We start from the raw sequence: 22,139 nt of genomic DNA, 5'->3' as shown, positions 1-22,139 counted from the left end.
ACAAACTCTTTACACACCAATAATTTGAAAATTCAGCGTGATTTGGTCGGGCCAAAGTTTCGCATTCCAATGTGAAGATCCAAGCACAGATGCCTTGTAGGTGTCCAGTGAAACAGATGATTTTTTCTGACTGGATGCAGACATTTTGTGTTATGAGGGCTTCAGTTAGTAAACATAGTTATTCACTTCCTATCACTGATCTTTGTGCACTTCTTTGCTGAATTCCCTAACACATTGATTAAAATAGTCAATATTCGTCAAAGCAGCAGTATTTCAAGAAAAAGAAGTACTACTGTATATCACAATATAGTGTACAGTATCATATGAGGAAAATTACTGTGTATGCATTCAGAATGTCGTGCGGGTATACACACGGCCAATAAAATGTTATGACACACAATAACTGTTTAAAACCAGACCCAGTCTAGCTGATTACACCCAAAACTTACCTCTGTGAGCATGATCAGTAGGGTATGTTATCAGTAACAAAACCAACTGAGACAAGGAAATTAATTGGCGCTGGACCCCCACAAGTACACAGCATAGCAAAAGGCTCTTCCCAAAAACTTAAATTCGTGAGGCGCGAGTCAATCGAAACATCGCCGTAAACCGACGCCCGGCGTTGCAGTCATCCAATGCTGAGCGGCGCCCGCCGCCGCAGGTAGCACCAAGCCGTGGGCGGCAAGCGACACAAAATACCTGTGCGTAGAGAAATGATGCTACTGAACGCTCCTTAAGGCGTCGTACGAGAATGTCCCGGTCTTAAGTCTAATATGCGGATCAGACATTGCCCGACTGATTGCCTCTTGGCGGAAATTTATGTGCTGTTGGATATGAGCCCGTACGAATATGCTGGTTAGTATTGCTTTAGTCTTCCACTTCCCTAAGACCATCCACGTGATGCAAACAAAACTGCGCATAGGATATGACTCAGAATATACTGTCTGGTGTACAACTTAATACATACAGCAAGTTATGCAGCCTATACCACGGACGTAGAGAGAGGTGGGGGGGGGGGGGGGGGGGGGAGGCGGCGGTAGAGTGACCCCATGCACATCTTGCTCCTTGCCGAGACTGTGTAGTCGATACACTGGCCCAAACAGCAACTGCTCACAGACTGGACACCCAAAACGCGTGTTGGCAGAGATCGCACGGTAGCAGAAATACCTTGGCAGCTGGGCTCCATATATTGCCGAAGCTCCAGGTCCAGTCCCAGACGTCCCTGGTAGTGCGGCGCTGCGTCGCACTCCTAGTGTGAACCAAATAGGGCAAGATAGCCAGCGGTACCTACACTTTGTTCCGCAGCACGCAGTCGCTGAGGTTTCGCAGTGGGGGCTGCGTGACGGCTCCGTGCCAGGGAATCAGTTCGGTGTACCTCACAGCCTCGAAGTTTACCGCTGAGATGGCGAAGACCCTGGGCTGAAGAAAACCCTCGGTTTGCTGCTCACGAGCGGCGCGATGATCGGAACCGCCTGTTCGCGGACCGTGTGGTTCTCATCCACACCATGTCCAGCAGCAGCTGTTCCGGGCGAAACCAGTACACGTTACGCTGGAGGACTGGCTGCCACATGGCCTATGTGTGCTGCGTCAGGTCGCGGAGCAGCGCGATGCTCCGGAACAAGTTGCGTAAGCCAAAGTCGCAGCCGCTGTTTTCCCGGATGGCGACCATACGGACACAAAGTGGCCGACCACGCAATGGACGAGGTTCTTGAGAGTGCTGCTGGAAGTCTCAGTAGAGATGTGAACTGGGAGCAGACCAGCGGCCAGTGTCAACCATCCGAAAACAAAAGCGAATCATACAAAGATTATTGCGCCTCTTAAGCGTATGTAACTTTGCCGATATCCAGAGTCCTCTAATGTGAAGGAATGCACATAAACAAATACGCTAGTAAGCATGAACCAACCAGCAAATGATGCGACATAATACTACGGCACAATGTGTGATAATGGGTAAATGCTCAACAGTGAGCAAATGAAATATCGATTGATTCTTGATGGACTTTAAACACTTATTGCTATAAATTCGAAGATAATGCGTTTTCATATATACATGGCATGGTTCGATGGTCCCATTCGCCGCTGGGCTGCCACGTTTCGGACAAAGCCGTTCTGAACGTCGGAGGCCAGAAGGCACAGCAGCTGCTGGTTGGTGTTCAGCTGCTGAATCAGGTCGATTGGCAAGTTTGGCACGTGCCCCGACCTAGGCTTAAATACCACAACGTCCCTTTCCCGGATCTCTCCGGCGCAGGTCTTGCCGACGGGTCGAGAAAAAAATCTGATCCCGTGGTCGTGCCTTCCAAGCCCAGTAGCAGATGGAGGAGGTTTAGCTCGTTGCCACGCAGCTGGCAGATGAACCAGTGCACGGGTGACTCGGTGGCCAGCTCAAACAGCCGGAAGGCTCCGTGTGGCTCATGCAGCTCCTGTTTTCGCGGCCGTCGGAGTAGAGGATGGTCAAACCTGACTCGTGGATTGCTCCAGCGTTTTGACGAGCCGTCTCTTTTCTCCCTTTGTCTCTTTCGCAGCAGATCTTCTCAGGATCTACGATATTTGATTCCAAGTGGCCAGTCTATGCCATCTTGTTGAAAGGCGATGATAGCAGCAGAGACTCGTTTCGCGCCACCGTAGCTGTCAACCGCCAGAGCGGTGTTAGTCAGATCGTTAACGTTATAATATATAGCAGTGGTCTCAACCGGAACGAACAATCGGCGTCGTCGCCGTTTTCCACCATGTACGGAACCGTGAATAAATACATGTATCCGTGCTCTCAGCTGACTCGCCAGCGCTGAGACCACTTGGTCCGGGAGCAGGCTCGGGGTCAGCACTAGCAGCCAGCGCTGGCTCAGCAGGCGGCGCGGGCTCAGCAGTCGGCGGGGAAGGCGATTCAGATTCAGCAGCAGACACCGCCTCACTGGCGGCCGAGCCACGACGCCCCTGGAGTTGTGTGAACACCCTCCGCATCTCGCGAGCCTCCCTAGTCACAACTGTATCCCGGTCATATGACCCCAGGGAAAGCTTCTGGTGCCTGCACTGGTCCTTGATGGCAACCTCCTCCTGATACACTGTGCAGGCAACTGGGCATGGAAAGCTGCACTGAGGCTTGCAGTGGCATTTCGAGACATCAAGAGGCTTGTTGAATTTCGCGGTGGCGGCGTTGCTGTGTCACTTTCTTTCTTTTCTTGATTATCTGTTGACAGCTCTGTTGGGATGATATCAATCCTTTCCGAACATTTTTGTCACGTATCTATCACGTATCACATATCATATCATATTATATCACATCACATATCACGTGTCACAAAAAAACACAGATCATGAGTAGGGATCGCTTCGTTGGTCCACAGTACTCTGACTTCTACCGTCACGGTCTTGAAGATGGTATTAGTGAGATTCCTCTTTGATTCGTTCAGTCACTTGATAAAGCTCAAGGCTTTCTCGTAGTCGGCAACTGGCGCTGGTACAGTAGAGCCGGGTGGCCTGTCACAAAATGTTTTGTGCGCGACCGCGTAGCCTTTGGTATGCTCACGCAAGCAATTGCTCGAAAGAAATGTTTCAGTACCGACAAAACTAGACTAATAACCCCGTATCTCCCACGAAAAAGCACATGAATTGCAAATAAACATTAGGTTCACACGCACCAAAACAAAGAGATTCGCCCGCTCGATGACACACCCCAATGATCAGACTGCAAGGCCTGCCCCACGCAGGGATGAGCAGTTAATAGCAGCACAACTAAAACCAAACAAAGACCCACACAAAACGCAGACATCACCCGCGCCCAGTATTAATGTTGTGATGCCAAAGTCCAACCTAGGTTAACGTCTGTCAATCTAGCAGCAGATTGATATGCAATTGCCAGTTGGATATTCCGGGGCGTCATGATCGCCTCAAAATTTGGTGTACATGACGTTCTCGACACGCTGATTCCGAAAATCACTGTCTTTGGGGCGGATTTTTGCGTAATTTCCGAGTTATACGACGCGTAGTATCGCAATGTGATATTACAGGGCGTCTCCATTGCCTCCAAATTTGGTGTGCAGTGCCTTCTCAACACGCTGATTCCGAAAATCATCGCCTTTGGGGTGGGATTTTGCGTAACTTCCGAGTTATACGACGCGTGACACCTCATTTGGGTATTGCGGGGCGTCTCGATTGCCTTCAAATTTGGTGTGCAGGGCCTTCTCAGCACGCTGATTCCGAAAATTACTGCCCTTGGGGTGGGATTTTGTGTAATTTCCGAATTATACGACTCGTAGCATCCCAGTTGGATATTGCGGGGCGTCTCGATTGCCTCCAAATTCGGTGTGCAGAGCGTTCTCAACACGCTGATTCCGAAAATCGCTGTCTTTGGGTGGGGTTTTGCGTAATTTCCGAGATATACGACGCGTGCCAACCCGGTTGCGCTTTGGAATATGTGTCTTGGAATTCGCCTTTTGACCTGTCCGTATCAGTTCACAGGAGGTCAGTTCGCGAGATGTGAATGATAACCGTGTGGTATGTGATATTATTGGCATGGTGGTATGGCCCAGTGGCATCTTTCTCAGCTTTGTTTCGTTTCTGACCTTTAAGGTGGTGGAGTAATAGTCCGACGTAGTCACTGCCACTGTTTGTCCTGACCAAAAACTGACCAGATGTCGCTTGTGACCAAACCAATCGTGCCTCACCGCTGGGGCCTGAAGATCTGGGTGATGTCACCGTCTGTCTTATCTCCCAAGGACGGTGGTGACGCTGGTGGAGCAGCGCATGCTACCTGTGCACGCCATGCCCATGTTGTTGGCTGGCTGGCCACATCAGCCCGCTGCTGATGACTGTGGTGGAGACGCTGCACCACGCGAGCTGGCCGGACGGCGGTGGCGACACACCGGTGGTCAGCGGGCCCAAACAGCTGATAGCCAGCCGCGTGCCGAAGCAGGAGACGGCACACGACGTGCGGCACCAGGCGCTGATTGCCAAAGACCCTGTCCTCATCCAGGTGCTGACGGCAACCAGCCTCGTCCCCACGCGTCACTGATGGATTTTGTTGCCTGCATCCCACACTGTTTCACGCAGTGGATCAGCCTGGGGGTGGAAACAAACTGGGGCTGCGGCCATTTACCGTTGATGATTCTCTTCCCCCGTGAAGCGACGTTTTTACTGGCATTGCCTGTCGCGTGTTCGTACTCCTGTGATAGCCGTCATGCGAGATGACTGGCTGGGTAGCGGCGAAGATGTGTGGCAAGATCAGCGTGCTACCGTGCATCAAATTTTCATAGGAGCGCGGCGTGTGTGACCCCAAGAATAACAAAAATCATAAGTGCGAAAGAAGCAGGTGATGGTAGCCTTGAGGCTGGCGTTTTAGAACTGATTTATTGTGAGCTCCGATGTGCCTATCTGATATTCAAGCATTGTGTCTTACGTTCATTTCCATATGCAGAAAATGTAATAAAGTCAAACTTTTCTAGAGTGTTGTTTGTAACGTAAAATACACTTCACATGTGTACAAATTGCAAAAAAAAATCAAACTTGATTCAAATCCCAAAGCAGTCGGCTTTCACAGACCCACGGATACGCTTTAGTACTGTCATAAGAATCAAAAGCAGCGGCAGCGAGAACGATCACTTTGCATTTGTGTAATGGTGGGATCATATCTCCTGACCAGACGTTTTTCCGGGAACGATTGTCCAAAGTCCAATCGAAAGCACGAGGACGGATCAGCTGTCCGTCCAACAGTGTCCAAAAATCAGATTGCCCCGTAAAATGTCATGTGTAAAAGCCTCCACATTCTTACAACCCACGATACTGCGCTTCCTCATCCTCAACAACCCTTAAAAGGAAAGCAGCATGCCCGTGGGCAAATAAGGAAAATCACGTACTTTGGTAACATTAATATCCAGCTGCTTCACTGCCAATAAGGTGGCAATATAAAACTGTCATATTCTATGTCATTTTAATCCAAAGTTACGTAAAAATTATATCACAATGTCAATGCTTTTTGGAATCAGCGAGGTTGAAAAGGCCCTGCACAATAAATTTGGAGGTAATCGAGACGCCCGCAATATGACATTGGGATGTTACGCGTCGTATATCTTGGAAATTACACATAATCCCACCCCAAAGACACAGATTTTCGGAACCAGCGTGTTGAGAGGCCCTGCACACCAAATTTGGAGGCAATCGAGACGCCCAGCAATATCACATTGGGATAATACGCGTCGTATATCTTGGAAATTACGCAAAAACTCATCCCAAAGACAGTTATTTTCGGAACCAGCGTGCCGAGAAGGCCCTGCACACCAAATTTGAAGACAATCGAGGCACCCCGCAATATCGTAGACGGCGTCACCTGTAGGCGGCGCCACTGAAAATGCGCCTGCCGGCCCATCCGCTAGATGGCACCGTGCCCTATGCAGTTTCGGCTTTCACTCGGAATTTGTCACGTTAACTCCGCCAGCTGTACCTACAATTATTTCCTACCTCTTACCTTATTTCTTCACGCCGACAGAACTAGTTCCAACTCGTAAAGACCTTTCATTTGGCGAATTGTTTTACAATGTCCTATATGCCTTTCGTCAGCGCCAACAGATACGCTGTGCAGACATCCGGCCCCTCTCACGCCGCGACACGCGCGTGGGACGGTCGGGCCACTCGATGCTGCAGTGACTGCCGAATAAACCTTTGGTGTTAAGATACGCGCTCAAGTGTTAGTGCCCATACGCACAACAATATCGCATTGGGATGCTACTGCGTCGTATATCTTAGAAATTACGCAAGACCACACCCCAAAAACGTTGATTTTCGGAGTCGGCGTGTCGAGAAGGTCATGTACACTAAATTTTGAGGCAATCGTGACGCCTCGGAATATCCAACTGTCAATTGCATAACAATCTGCTGCTGGATTGGCGGACGTCGTTTTTGTACGCCCCGGTAGTAAACACCTTTATTCCTCTTAGGAAGAATTTGTACTAAACATTCTCGAGGACGTGTTTTTTGGGTAGCCTTAACGCCAGGTACTACTTATTCAGCGCGTAAGGAAAAAGGTGCAACGCGACTTCGCGCTAACCATCCTCTGTTACATTCATGTGCGTCGGATCCCAATACGGTTCGATTTTTGATAGGTTGAGTGAACGCATGATGTAATTGTTTGACGTTCGTAGCATCCTTGAATAACTGTGACTCCGACCTCGCATGGGTGTCTAAAACGATTGGGGAGGGGAGTGTGGTGGGTCTATGTGTGGGTTTACCATGCATTCACATGAAAAGATGTCCTACATCGGGTGACTTCATCCTAAGAGAAGAAGGGGAACTCGGCTGAAGGTTGAATATGCATCCCCTCCACTGCTCAATCATGTTAAATGACAAATGAAATGTTACATACCTAAATGGAGCAATTGTAGTGCTAGGTTACAGAATAGGAAAGTAAATGAGCAAGAAGCTTGAGGATTTGAGTCAGTGAATTTCCATCATAGGTCAACCATGTTACAGGTCATGTGTTCGTGTCTTGCCATTTTTAAACATAGATGAGCTGTAGGCTGTCCTAGCAGCTTCTGAGCACTAGTGTAGCTGATCTTTGAATGTATTTAAGGTAAAAGAAGTCACCATTTATACTGAGAGTCCATTCCACCAAGTATGTTGTGAAATCAGTAGGTCTTTCACAAATAGCACCGCCCAATTAAGTGGCTATGAGGTTTGTTGTTAAGATGGGTAGATTTACGTATTTGTAGGAAACTACAAATATTTGCTGCAATTTTGTCATGCAGGGCATTCTGATAGCATGGAAAGCCACCAGATGTTCAAGCAACACATCAGAATACATTAGAAGTCTGAAAGTCATTGATTTATAGAACATTTCACATCCTGGCACTGGTTCCGAAGCCTGTTTTGCCTGTAATTGACGATACCTCATTCAGCAAGCGATCATGTAGCATCAGGGGCATAGTTTTATAAAATTATTTGGCGGGGGGCTGGTTGGTGGAAAATGATCTAAACTTCCCCGAAATATGACAACAACCAAGTTTCTCTCCAACTTTTGGCCATGTCATGTCCTAAAGTTCAGAGGCATGAAAAACTGGATGTGTCTACCTGACCCTTTCTCACTTGAATATGTTCCTCCAATTGAGATATATTAGATCAGGCACCTACAGACAAGTAGCCTCCTAGCAAACAGGCATGCCTTATATTGAAGGCCAGCACTGCCTTGCCCATCCATATAGTAAATAAGGTTCCCAATAGTTGTTGTTTGGCCATATCATGGAGCATTGCATAGTATCTGGGTTGCTACCAAATTCATAGTTCTTCAATCTGTCAATAGGTGGTGCATTAACTGGCACCTGTTTGCAGAACCCATTGCTGAACCTGAATATTATGCACACTTGTTTTGGCCATTATGCAGTGGTGGCACTTTTCTAAGTTGTATTCCCAGTCTTATTTCCATCAAACTAGTACACTGCCCAAAAATTTGTATGACAGCTTAAAGCAGGACCCATGTTTAAAATGTGCACTAAATGTATACAAAGCAACTTGATGACCATTGATGCCCATGAGTCATGCTGACTATGTCAGACACTGAAAATTTGATGGTCATATTTCTCCTGGCCTGAGCACCAAATGGCTAATTAGGTGGTGTTAGGTTGTGACATTTGTATCATGTTGTGCATGTCTGCATGACCTAAAATAGTGTGCACAATTCTGTGGGTGTCAACTCAGAAACAAGGTTTTGGTCTTAAGAAGGGCATGGCTGTGAACAGTGCTAAATGATTTTTAGAATGGCTATCTCATTTTGAAAAAAATAGAATGTGGAATACTCATCTCTCAGTCCTCACTCAATAAATTTCATGTGTTTGTTGCCTATATCTTGGCATCACCCACATGTCGATCATGATCATGTCTACAATGGTGCCGCTCGTCACACTGGTGCCAACCTCGATCAGTTTGCGCACCCCCAGTTTCAGTTTCAGTTAATCAGTTTGCCCAATGATTCCACCATGCGCCTGCAGGCCATGAGCGCAGTGCAGGGCGGGCCGGGCGCGCGGCCGTCACAGCCGCAGGCGCAGACGTTCGACTTTGGCCCCTGGACGTTGACGGTGTCCAAGTCGCACATTCTCGAGTCCACGTGCCGACAGCCGGAGGTGTGCGGCCCCATCACCGATGACACCAGCCACACCCTCTGTTCCATCTGCAAGTAAGAGATACGCCACTCTCACTTCCTCGCTGCTAGTCCCCAGCGCAGCCGCAGATGCTACCCCATATGACCGGTCCATTATACTGGCCAGCTGGTTGGTGTATGGCTTATGAAGGATTTGTGCAGCATTAGGTGTTGGCCACGCAGGGCATCAAATTCGTGATTGAACGTGATCATCTTCTGGTCTTCATGTGGCTGTTAAAGTCGCATTAGGACGTGATGTAGATGATGCAGTGTTTGGTCGGCTTCATTACAGGACGCCAACTTGCCTTTGTGCCTGACTGGTCGGCTGGTCAGTTCACTGGATTAACTCCCTGGCGCCTGCGCGGCGGACAGGTACAGCCGCCAGCTGTCACTGCCGGGCCTGCCGGAGATGTGCTTCCCGGACAATACGCTGCGGATACAGCACACGGCCGGCTACGGCATCGAGTTCAACGCGCTGGACGCGCTCAAGCGGGTCAACGACCACGAGGACCTTGTGAAGGTCGCGTGCGCAAACGAGTGGAAGAGTTCACGGTGAGAGCGCAAATTTGGCGGCGAGGTGCTTTCACGGAGAGGAATAGCGGAAGGTCTTTAACATTGGGCAGTCCTATATGGGCGGGCGGTGCACACGACTGGTGACTGCTACGGCCGCAGCTCGCGTAGCGTTCATGATGTTCCGACACCCTCTACTGGTCTCTGTTGGTACCTGACAACACTGGCGACGGATGTGGCGCGACGGCGCCCGTGCGTAAACGCATGTCTCTGCTTGCAGCGGCCACCTGCCGCAGATCAACTCGGTGTCGAGGCCGTTTGACTGGACATTCAGCACTGACTACCAAGGCACACTGCTGGGCCACCAGAAGCCGTTACCGCAACCCACAGACGACCGCATCGATATGGAGAAGCTCAAGCAGAAGGAGAAAATCATGTTCTATGAGGACATTCTGCTGTTCGAGGATGAGCTGGCCGACCACGGTTGCGCCATGTGCAGCGTCAAAGTGGTGAGCAGCCATTGGGCACTTGCTACACAATTGTGGGCATTACTAAACCAAATCTGCTGTCCAGTCTGTCTGACTTGGATACGTATATTTGTCCCACTTCTCATCGGTAATATTTGCTTGTATGTAATTTGGTGCTCGGTGCGTGCGCGCGCGCGTGCGTGCGTTGTGTGTGAGGTTGCTGATCAGTGATCGTGTACCGCCCTTGTCCATCAGCGGGTGATGCCACGCAGCTTCTTCCTGCTGCTGCGGTTCTACCTGCGCGTGGACGGCGTGCTGCTGCGCGTCAATGACACCCGCCTCTACCACGAGGCCGACCAGACATATATGCTGCGCGAGTACACCAGCCGGCAAAGCATGGTCAACGACCTCCAGGTGAGTTTCGGTGCGGCCGCAGCGAGTCCTGAATCCGTTCCTTATGTCCGGCTCCTGTGCGGCGGCACGCCCGTATCCTGCTAGGAGCATTGGTACCCGGCTGTTGATTGCCTGCCAGCGTTCCAAGTACAGGTCCATCGGACCTCACGGGCAAATTAAGTGGAATCCATAATCGTATCGTCCACATCGTGCCTCCCGCGCCAGCAGGTGTACAGACCGCTAGGGACCTTGCTCATCTCCGCCCCATTTCATGTCAGTGACCTGACATGGTGATGTTTGTTTCTCACGAGCTGTCTGGACTTCGGGCACTGTAAGGGTTCGCTCGGCTGGTTGTCTGTTGGCTTCTCGACCAGAGCATGTGCTGGCTGGCACCGGTGATGCAGTGTATGATCCCGTGTCTTCTATCTATGTTCAGATTTCCGCGGCGAGGATCGTACGACCTGTCGCTTTTGCACCAATGTGTCACTCAGACGCACGATAATGATTCGGTGTAGTGCCAGATGAACCGGCTTCCTTTAAAGAATAACCGGGTTTAAGAATGCTCAAGGTGCTCAATGCGCAGCACCAGATCATTAATGTTGGATGTCTTGTGATCCGACTGCGTAGCGGCGGCAGTTCCGTTGCGTAGTTGAAATTTCTGCCCGTGGTGGCGCCATTTCATTGCTTTCCGTTGCCCCCGCCCCACACACGTCTGCCCGTCGTTCAGGTTTCAGCCTGCTCGTGACTGCTGTCAAAGCATACACAGGCATGTATTGACTGACGACCTCCATTATACCAGGAGATATTAGTTATCCGACATGGTAGTCCCAAACGATTATATTGACACTTGAGGATACTCAAGATGTGGACCTGTGCTCATCCTCAAGAGTGGCAAGGGCTCAGAAAATACCACCGTCAATATGAACATTACGGTCAATATTATCTTTGTGTAGTACTACGTTGTTTCACCAGTAACTTCTGGCATACTGAAGCTGGTCGACTTAACGTAAAGCTTCAGTCATGATGCCAAAAAAAGGAGCTGAAGGCCGTTCTTTCTTATGCCATATAAAGTAAGCCCTATTAAAGTGGTTGTCAGCGATGCATGCAGGACTTAGCATTACAATCCCACATTTATTTGGGCGTCGCGATGATTCATTTAGCACAAAAGCTTCGGAACTTTTAGAACGTTAATGGGCATTCACCACATTTCCGCTTTGGTATTATTATACTTAAAGGATCACTGCTCATTCGGTCCCGGCCTGCGAAACGTTTCACGCGCCTCGACCCGCTACTAATGACGTGTTGAAGCAGCTCGACACTTTGTCATCAACGGCTAAGCCGGTACAGTCCCTTTTACGTGTGTCACCACGCAGGTTCCTCCGGCCGTCATGAACAACCCCAACGAAGTGTGGATGCACCTGCCCATCGAGAGCTCGCGGTACGAGAAGCTCCAGTTCCCTGGCACCACCTGACCGCCCCCTGAGACACAAGACCTCAGAAAAGAAGGACGCAGCGGTGGCTGCTGACTCGCTCACACTGCATAAGGGCGCCCGCCGTGTGGTCCGAATGGGGCGGCTCTCCCAGCGAAGAGACTGCTGCTTAGCCGCCGCACGGGGCCAGTCGGGTATCAACTTCCACGTGTCTCATTTTTTAGGTTCTGAGGCTGAAACGGCATGTGCAATTCGAGCACTTCATCCGTTTCGATAAGACCATTGCACATTGTGAACGTGGCCTCAGAATTGCATGGATTACTGATAACATGAATAAACGCCATATGATCGCTTTCGCAAATTTGCGTTTACATGCACATGAGACTGAAGGACTCCAAATTTAGCCCTTTTATGGATATCATTTATTTCTAAAACTTCTTGTCGGCAGCACACTGAAATCAAGCCTCCGTTTATGCCAGTACGCGCACAAACCGCCTGACCACCTGCGTCATATCGTGAACCACCTCAAAAAGTGTGACCCCGTCACGGTTTTCCCCAAGCGCGACCAGGTCCGACTCCAGCTTTCTAATGTCGGCCACCGACGGAGCCGCCAGAGCTCTGGGCGGGTTCCGGGCGGCACTGATGACACCCATTAGTGTCTGCAGTTGTCTTCTCAACAGGGCTGACTTCTCAGCGAGGTGAACAGATGATTCTGCAACATAAAGCTGAGTTAGTATCTAACAATCAGTATACAAGTAAGTATACAATACAGTCGTCTAGGTGTGAGGCCACTCTTGAACTGCGAACTGGAAATTCAACCAGTGGCGAGGACGGCTTTTAGTCGTGATTACAGCTTATTGATACTGTAAGCAAAACATTGCGAATGAACGGCTACGATCCAGATACTCAGACGACTATTCTCCAATAATACTGGAGAGGACCCCGTTTTGGAACACGATGGTCCGCCGTCCGGTACCGTCACCTGTGTCCAGCACCGGCACGCCGAAGTCCCTCAGCATACTGAAGACGTCGTCGACGATGCGGACCAGGCCGTCGGTGAGCGGGGTGTGGCCGTGCTCGATGGTGCGGATGTCTGACATCAGACCGGCCAGGTCGGCCTTAATGACCTTCAGCGTGTACGGGTCCAGGTTGTAACGCGGCCCGTAAAAGTCCAGGGCGCCGTCCAGCACGCCGAGCAACGCCTCCAGCGCGGCGTCCAGCGCCGTCGGCGTGTCGTCCGCTGCATAGGCGCCAGTGTCAGGCTCGGAACCACGTGGCGTTGGGCGCATTGTTTCACTTTTGGATAAAATGCTCAGTTTTTAAGGACCATTTAGGCACTTAACACCGTCGTTGCCAACGTCTATAATTAAGCAGTTTGGATTTTGTATTGTTCAGTTGCAGCATGCCATGTGCGATCAATTTCGTTGGACTATTCTACACGGTACCCAACTCTGTAACATGATTGGCGAAATGCCAACGCGTGGGGACAATGATTGGGGAATACTCGGGACGGGGGGCGGGTTGACTCACAATTTTGGACTCAAAAGCTGTTCGACTCAGCCAGTACGACAAGCCCGGCCTGCAAACCCCGGTACTCACTAGGGAAGTGCGGGTCGACGCCGAGGTCGTTGAGAAGCTCCATCAGATCGCGGACGATGCGTTCGGCGGCTGTCTGCGCCTCGATGTCCCGGCGCTCCAGGCGCTTGATGGTGGTCACCAGCGCGTGGAGGTCGGCGTCGGCCTTAGCGATCTGCTCCGGGCTGAAGCCAACCAGCGGCCCCAGCAGGGCCATCGCGGCATCGAACGCCTCCTCCAACAGCTCCAGTAGTTCGTCCAATGTCATACTGATGTCTGTAATGGCAGAGTGGAACAGCATGGGAGGGTTGTGACACCTGAAGTGCTGGTTTTAGCATTGTAACAACCCCTGCATTAGTCAAGTTAGTTGCATGCCAGGAATAGGATAACTGCAGATTTACCACAGAAACAAGGATGAGGGCAGTGGTGATAGTCTGCTTTGCAGCTGGTCATGATTGAACAACATACATGTGCATATTTCAACTCTGAGCTTCCAAGGGCTTGATATAAAATGAACAGGATTTTTTGTGTAACCACCATGTCACTGCACACATTTATAACATACTGTTTCATTGCATCTAAGGAAGCACACTTGCAAGTTTGCATTATTGAGCAATAAATTTTACAGATCCCACCAGCATTGCTGCCAGACATTTGTTGGTCAGTAGACATAAACACATCTCAAGTTAAATGCTATTATGACAGCAGTATTAACTTCAGGATAAGACTTACATTGTACTGGGAAAAACTATGCAATGTTTGCTTTCATCATCTACAATGCATTACAATGGGACATTTATGATGCCCTGATGGATCGCTGCATTCTAACATGTAGCTAAGCTACAAAACAATTGGTGCATTGTGATTGAGCAGTAAGATCATGTCATCATGCTCTGTATGGCTGGAATTGGAATGCCTTGAAACTCAAATATTGGGAAAATTAAAAGATGATGAGAGGCAAAGGCAAAGACATCATACTTTTCCAGGGAGAGTGGGTGTATGACTCAGGACCTACTCACAAATCCAGGCTTTCCTATCTAAACCTTTAGGAACTCCCCTTGATTTTTGTATACATTTAGACAGTTTCCCTAATCCAGGTGTATTAAACCAAATAACATATTCTCTTGGACATCTGAGGCCTCCTGTGGGAGTAGATATTGTTACCTGCAGTACATGCTACAAGAGCATGTAGGAATTTGACAGAATGTACTATCTGCCATCTAGGGCTGCCTCCCAATATGATATAGCCTGTTAGATAGCCTTGATATGGCTTGATGTTCACAGGGAAGGGATAAAATGTACATATACTTATTTTAGCCAAACACAATGACTGTGACTGCCCCTGGCAATACTAAGTAGCTTAGCTACATAAAGCATTATATTACCTGCACAACCATACTTGCAGATGACCTGTTTCTTGCTACTTTCTATGAGCTTGTGTATGACATTGCACAAGTCTGTCACTATATGCTTTACCCAAGCAACATTCCCATGTACACTCAAATTACAAACATTAATGACAAAACATGCCAAGTGTCGCTCAATATCTTTGAGATTAGCATCCACAAGCTGGGCAACATTCAGCTGACCAAAAACTTTTGTGGATAATTTTGACAAATTAACTAAAGAAACCCCCAAGATAATATTTCTGTTGCTGACCATCTCAGCTGTTACTTCCTTATTCCAGTTGTATGCGCATCACCACTGACGTCCAAAAAAAACTACAGCATTGACATCACACACAAACATGTGACGGCTAGATGTGTATGCATGATTGCATTTATTACTTGGAGCTACATATGTGTGACCAATTTCACATTGCTGTCCGAATGCATCAACAGTTAGATTTTCCACCAATAACACAATGCAATTGCGCAGCACCAGAGACCGCTAACCACTGGGCTCAAGGCTTTCTAACAGTTGGGCTTGTTTGGGTCTGCCGATTTGCTTACATGCGCCATAAAAGAAGCGTTTGGCAACAAAGGAAGACAGTATCAAATTAGTTGTGCCGAAATGCCGACGGGTGAAGCTCTGGTTCATGGGCGCAGGAACAAGGTGGTGAGGGAGCCATGGGCGTAGGAACAGGGGGCGAGGGGTGCCAGCAGTGTTAACTGCCCCCCACTTTTCGGATAAAGGCTAGGACAGGCATGGCTTGGCCTGTTAATACACATGGCTGACGGCTCGATCTGCAATCAAATTTTTATCTTCAAATTTTGATTGGACACATCGAACTAATTTGCCTTTGCAGTGTTCTTAATGTCTGCTGTAGAACCCAGATCACAAATTATGATAAGGCCTCTGAATTCTATCGGTTCACAAAGTCGTCTACGTTGAATGATGGCCAATGAAATGTCCGTTGGACCGATTCATACCTAAGGTAGACAGCTTCCCGGAGGCCATTTGGTGCGGTGTACGGGAAGACAATTCGGAAAAAGGTACTGTTACAGGTGTCCAGCAAATGTTTCATATAGCAATTGGTAGTAATACTGATCCAAAAATGTGCAACAAGGCAGCCATGCGATCAGTTCACAGTCAGTCATGCGGGAGACAGTCAGGCCGGGGCGGTGGCCGCCGGCGCCGGACGGGAGCAGGGTCCAGATAAGAACCATACGACAGACAGGCCTTCATTATGTGACTTGGTGTTTAAAAGAGAATCGCCTGTTTTACGGTTTTTGTCACATGGTTTTTGGCCATTTCAAGTTTCCGAATTTGTTTCCGCCTAGAATACTGCGACAAATGTCATCTTTTGAAAAGAAGCCAGCGAAATCAAGGCGCATGAAAAATCTGTCATTGTGTGAGCCATTGATTCACTTTCGAAATTCTCACCATCCCACGTCCAGACTGTATTTTGGGGTCTCCCCTGCGGAGGCAAATGCCTCATTAATGACCTAAAATGCTTGCCCGCCAGTGGAATTTCGCCTCCCTAGAAACGACAATGTTGAAATGGACGAATAATCTTGAGAAGCTGCGTAGCCTTATTTGCCGAATGAAATAGATGCGTGGAATGGGCAAGATTGTGTGCCAGTAAGAAGCAGCTTTGGATGTAAATCTAGCTTAGCAGTCATGACATTTTGAATAAAGAGTGATAGCAAACTCCACCTCTACGCCCCCCCCCCCCCTCCGGTCATCGGGCTTGCTTTCCAGGCAAAGCTCCTGAAGTATACCCTGAGCCTGGCCATCCGCCTCTTGAAACATTCCCTACGCCTATATAGGGGCTATGTCCCCCCTCATACACGCACTTTTCAAGGCTGGGTCAGCAATTTTAGTTGGCTCCCCTCTTTTTCATATTTAATTTGCGCTTAGCTTGGGGCAACACCACCGGAAGACGGCGCCAGGAGACGCGTTCCCATCTGTCTTCGGATAGAAAGGACGGTCCCTCCCCCCCCTATCCCAACAACCCCCTTGCATGTTGAAATGTGTTCTTGGCAAGAATCTTCATTGATAGGGACCACTTTTCCACCAGAATGAAGCTACATCCTATTTGTCAGCGTCGCATCTTTCTACTATATTGCTAAAGGAACAGTGTGTGTGTGTGTGTTGTGTGTGTGGTGTGTGTGTGTGTGTGTGTGTGTGTTGTGTGTGTGTGTGTGTGTGTGTGTGTGTGGTGTGTGTGTGTGTGTGTGTGTGTGTGTGTGTGTGTGTGTGTGTGTGTGTGTGTGTGTGTGGTGTGTGTGTGTGTGTGTGTGTGTGTGTGTGGTGTGTGGTGTGTGTGTGTGTGTGTGTGTGTGTGTGTGTGGTGTGTGTGTGTGTGTGTGTGTGTGTGTGGTGTGTGTGTGTGTGTGTGTGTGTGTGTGTGTGTGTGTGTGTGTGTGTGTGGTGTGTGTGTGTGTGTGTGTGTGTGTGTGTGTGTGTGTGTGTGTGTGTGTGTGTGTGTGTGTGTGTGTGTGGGTGTGTGTGTGTGTGTGTGTGTGTGGTGTGTGTGGTGTGTGTGTGTGTGTGTGTGTGTGTGTGTGTGTGTGTGTGTGTGTGTGTGTGTGTGTGTGGTGTGTGTGTGTGTGTGTGTGTGTGTGTGTGTGTGTGTGTGTGTGTGTGTGTGTGTGTGTGTGTGTGTGTGTGTCTGCCATTTGAGTTAGATCATCTGCAGGCTAAACGGTCAGGAATTTTTCCATGAACTTCGCACATGACCAAGGCTCGCTTGCGGCGCGTGCCAGAGTCCTGTCAAAATTATGCATTTCGCAAAAATGAGCACGTGCTGAGCGAAACACGAGCGCAAAAATCCCCATAAGTTTAACACGGGCGACGCCAATTTAGCAATTCCGGCCGACGGCCCGACACGCTTCGCTTTCCGGAGCCGTATCTTTATAACGAATGGTCGCAGGGACGTGCAACCTGCACTGTGCGATAGCGCACGGAATGTGCCATCTTAATTTGGTAAGTTTTTTTCCGCCACGTGACACGTAGCACGTGCACACGTGTTGACAAGATGGAATTGGCCGTTTTTGACACGGTTTTACGTTTAAGGTTATTTTCATTTCCCAACATTTACAATTGAAGCGGCTACATTTTCAGTGCGCATAGCGAGTTCGTGCAACGCACCGTTGCCCTACAAATTGCATTACAGATTGCAACGGGCTGAATTTTCAAAACCGAAGCTGAATGCAAGCCGCTGCCGTCAAAACTGTGCGTGATCTAGCGTTGGAAACCACATCGGCGTGTCGGCTGATTCGTTCTGTCTCTAATTCACTCTTATGATGACGGCGTTTTAAAAAAAACGTCGCTCGCAAATAGGCCTGGACTAAGGGGTTGCATCACGGCATTTTCGCCGCGGCGGCGGCAAGTTATTGCCCCGACTCCCGGCGCACGTCCTAGGCGTTAACGGTTAATGTGGGCGTTCGCGCGGCGGGCTTTCGACTTTGTTCATTTAGCGACGCTTCATATTAAAGAACGAGCACCCGGGCGTGTTTCTTGTCTGTACGGCGGTGGGCCGGCGGGCGGGTCGTTCGCGTGGCCGATCCCGGCCCAGGCATCGCGGTCGGCGGCGCGCTGTGCCTTGCGGTCGCCGTGCGCGGACAGGCACGGCTTTTGTTTCCCACCATTCGGAATTAACGCGGAGTTTCTGCAACGCAACGTTGCGCTGCAAATTGCACAAGAAATTGCAAGATGCCAAGTTTTAATAATCAAAATGGTACGGCCACACCTATCACACGGCACGACACCACAGATGGGTTTTGCTCTCTTCCACGGATTTGCACTTTTTGTGCCACATTTCGGCACCTACTAACACACCCGGGATTGCCGCGCTTCAATGATGAATGGAGGGAGCGAGATGACAATGTTTGGTGGCACGTGCCACATGTCATGGCGCCCATATGTTAAACCATGGATTTACACAACTTTGTTTTTTGAGGGGCTTGCACGTTTTCGTGATATCTCAGAAACCAGGGAGTAATGCACACAGGGACTGGCATGCTTCAGTAGGTGATTTAACGGGCAATCGCTGAAACGTGTGCGATGGCATGCTGCACGTGTCATGTGACACGTGCACATTAGCTGTGAAGCTGTATTTTGCCGATTTAGTCCATTTCTACGTTTTACGCGGGATTTCCGCTCTTATGGCACGTAGTGACACGACAGGAGACTGGCATGCTACGATAGACCATTGAACGGGAAATCCTACGGTCACATGTGCCACAGGTGCGGGGTGGCACGTTACACGTGTCGGCCACACACAAGCCAGGAAGATGGCTTTTGCTCTTTTCCGCGGGTTTACACGCTTTGTGCCACATCTCGGCACGCAGAGTGCGGAGCGACTGGGGAGTGGCGTGCATGAATAATAAAACGAACAGACGAAGACGTCGCATGATTTTCATGCCCCACATACTGCGTGTAACTCGTCCACGAGCCGGCGAGATAGATTTCGCCGTTACCGGCCGTTTTTCACTCTTCGATGCAATGCAATGCTGTTTAATACAACGGCAGTACGTGCTGCCATTATTCCAAAGGCTGACAGTTGATGGAAGGGGCAAATATCACCGGTCACACCCAAGACCATTCGCTCATCCCATGGAATATGTTCGGCTGTGTTGCAGGGAACGCGGCGAAATGCGCTCTCTGCTGCCAGCGGCCGCCAGAGACCGCCAGTACTGTGTGCGGCCTGCAACCAAGTCTCTTTCACACTTTGCGCAATATTTTGGCAACCAGGGCACCTAGGACCGTGATTCCAACTGCAAAATATACACAATGAAAATTTTCATATTTTGCATTAGCGCAGCGAAGCAAACGCGCAAGCGCTTGTTAATTATGCGACGTTACTGAGACCTATCCACATGATCACTGGGCGGGAGGCATTCTCCAGATTGACTGAGGGCGTTCAAATTTGTCAGTCCAGTGATTACAATTAAAAGGATATCACGAGGTTGCGCCTGCTTTTCAGTGCCTCTCCGAATGCAAAATTTTATTTGCATTCTTTGGCTTAATAACTACGTGTTTAACGTTCCTTCGACCTTCGTCCTTAGCCTTGCACGATAAAGCTTCTATTTCAAATGAAGACAGCTAAAGCCAGGTTCGGTCCGCAGGTGCGAAGGGGAATTTATCCCCGCAAGGCTTTCAGAGCTTAGCGACAAAATTGTGGACGCGTTTCACGAAATTTTTAGTACCTTCGTTTTTGTCTTCTTACACCCTTTGTGGAAATTTTCCTGTCTGCGGCTGTGCCCGAGGTGGAACTACAAACAAATTGTAACCATCATAACTTGTTAAGAGATATGCGGCACGGACTCTGAGGACGCTTATAAAAGTGCGCTATGGTGTGTTACATGCATATGACATGGCTATGATCAAATCAACTTAGAATTCCCCCTAAACGAATGTGTCTATTTCCTGATCCCAACCTCACCCAGACCCAGTGTGATTTGTCATAACCCCGATGACTTAATTATTGTTCCAAGTTAAAACAGGCTGCGCCCACTCTGCTCCCAATTATGCGTTCTCTTCGCTGGTATTTTAGTTATTCTGCGCCGGGGGCCCGGTCCAGTCGGCCGGGCGAAACATTTTGAGGACCAGCTGCCTGAGCTAACTGAAAATCCCTTCTGAGTTCCGAGATTCGGCCGCTGTTGAAATCCGACGAACTAGACTTTGACCCGTGATGAAATTATATTTCCATTAAAGCTGTTGCTCAAGCAGTTTCCTGTATCGCTTTCGAGTCTCGTGGTTGTAGCATTTGTGTCTACGGAGATACCGACCCCCGGGCGCTAGGATGGCACCCCGGGCTCGCCCGGCTCGCGGCATCTGTATCCCGTCCACATGATCATGGGGACTGATGTCAAACTTACATGCGTGAACAGGCTTGTATTTTTATATCAGGTAATCATGGATTGTGTGATGTCAAACTTACATGCTCGAACAGGCTTGTGTTTTTATATCAGGCAATCATGGACAAGTCCGGCATTTCTACCACCTTACAGGTCAAGTCGTATTGACTAATTCCTGGGATTCTTTTACTGTCCTGATGTTCGCTCTCCTCTGTCATTCAAAAACAGACTCCTTTGAGGAAATCCCGTGGCTAATCAGCTATCCGATCCTGATGATGAAGATCATCCTGTCGGAATGCCTCACTCTCTGCAGGCACACGCTCAAGTGGTAGGCTTAAATTATAGGACCTACCTCAAACGAGCAAGCCTGGTCACATGTTTTTATCGAAACATCGGTATGGATATGAAATGTTTGCTACACTTGGTGCAGTATTTGTTCATGTATGTGTCGTGAGGCCTTTCGACAGTAGATTCCTTTGGTCATCAGTCAGCTGTGTCTTTGTTTCGTTTTGCACAAAGTGGAACAAAAAGATGTGGTATTGTGCATACAGTTTTTGTAGTGTGCACGAATGCACGCTCTGCAATTGTCACACCGTCATAATGATTAAGCTCGGCCTACCTACAAATGAGGCGCACTAAATCCCATCTGGCTGAGGGTCAGCCGCCATGCATAACCGACTGCCGGATCATACCCCTCCCCCCCCCCTCTCTAACTTAGGAACGGCTGGTCGCGGTGTGAAAATGAGAGCGATGGTGAAAGTCTCACACTTAGAAGTACTCAAAACATGCCATATCAATTTTTTGACCTTCAACCATTAAATGGAATTGTGCTTCGCAGCAGAATTGTGCCTAGAAAGCGCATACTCCTCTAGCTCTGGCCGAATTGGCAAAAGCTGACTTAAGTATGTATCATGTCTCTTAGTCGATGAGCTATGCTTTCTGTATAATTATCGTTCAAAACGGGTTCTTAATCAGTCGTTTTCCTTCCGAATTCCGAGAATGGCCGTGAAAAATTGAGTGAATAATTTTCGGCGGGCATTAAATCACTTGACCTGACTTAAGGCCATGATCTTACCTACGATAAGCTCGGAAATACTGCAGACGTGTCAAAGCGACCAAGACCAGGCCACTGAAGATCTTACTGCACGTGTCTTTATTTTCTCGCTTCTCTGGCAAAACCCTTAACCTTAGTGGATAATAGATATCCTTCCTCCACTCCGGTAATGGTAAGGAATCCGTCCTTACTCCATAGCGGCAACAACGTAGCATAGCTTTTCGTCTTGATTTCTTAGTGTCGTAACCTTTTGCTCAACTTATCTAATGAGCCCCTCTGTCATCGATTTTTTCCCCGTCTTTAAGCTCCTAGACTTTCCGTCCCTAGTCGCTCAGAAGTTGCGGC

General features: G+C 49.0%; 2 protein-coding genes across 3 annotated transcripts in view; one reads left to right on the top strand and one right to left on the bottom strand.

Annotated features, from left to right (window-relative positions):
- The first annotated feature begins 6,977 nt into the window (after positions 1 to 6,977).
- On the top strand, positions 6,978 to 12,279 carry LOC119101619 (TIP41-like protein). The gene is made up of 6 exons (XM_037225010.1): positions 6,978 to 7,055; positions 8,970 to 9,154; positions 9,491 to 9,670; positions 9,909 to 10,137; positions 10,351 to 10,509; positions 11,862 to 12,279. The coding sequence occupies exons 2-6, from the start codon at positions 8,973 to 8,975 to the stop codon at positions 11,958 to 11,960; spliced, it is 849 nt and encodes a 282-aa protein (XP_037080905.1). The 5' UTR covers positions 6,978 to 7,055; positions 8,970 to 8,972; the 3' UTR covers positions 11,961 to 12,279.
- An 85-nt stretch (positions 12,280 to 12,364) lies between these two features.
- Positions 12,365 to 22,139, bottom strand: part of LOC119101618 (uncharacterized) — a 13,072-nt gene continuing 3,297 nt past the window's right edge. The window contains exons 1-4 of one of the 2 annotated variants that reach the window (XM_037225008.1): positions 14,879 to 15,411; positions 13,518 to 13,769; positions 12,901 to 13,158; positions 12,365 to 12,630 (exon numbers count right to left, since the gene is read on the bottom strand). In XM_037225008.1, the coding sequence (XP_037080903.1) occupies positions 12,389 to 12,630; positions 12,901 to 13,158; positions 13,518 to 13,769; positions 14,879 to 15,155 (1,029 nt within the window). In that variant the 5' untranslated portion in view covers positions 15,156 to 15,411 and the 3' untranslated portion in view covers positions 12,365 to 12,388. Of the gene's footprint in view, positions 12,631 to 12,900; positions 13,159 to 13,517; positions 13,770 to 14,878; positions 15,412 to 22,139 lie in introns of those variants that run through there. The other variant, XM_037225009.1, reaches the window with a different exon arrangement.

This window comes from Pollicipes pollicipes, unplaced genomic scaffold (genome assembly GCF_011947565.3).
Source record: "Pollicipes pollicipes isolate AB1234 unplaced genomic scaffold, Ppol_2.1 Scaffold_4881;HRSCAF=5763_pilon_pilon_pilon, whole genome shotgun sequence".
NCBI classification, from domain to species: Eukaryota; Metazoa; Arthropoda; class Thecostraca; order Pollicipedomorpha; family Pollicipedidae; genus Pollicipes; species Pollicipes pollicipes.
Note: the sequence above shows the minus strand (reverse complement) of the source record. Positions and strands in the feature narration are given on the sequence as shown.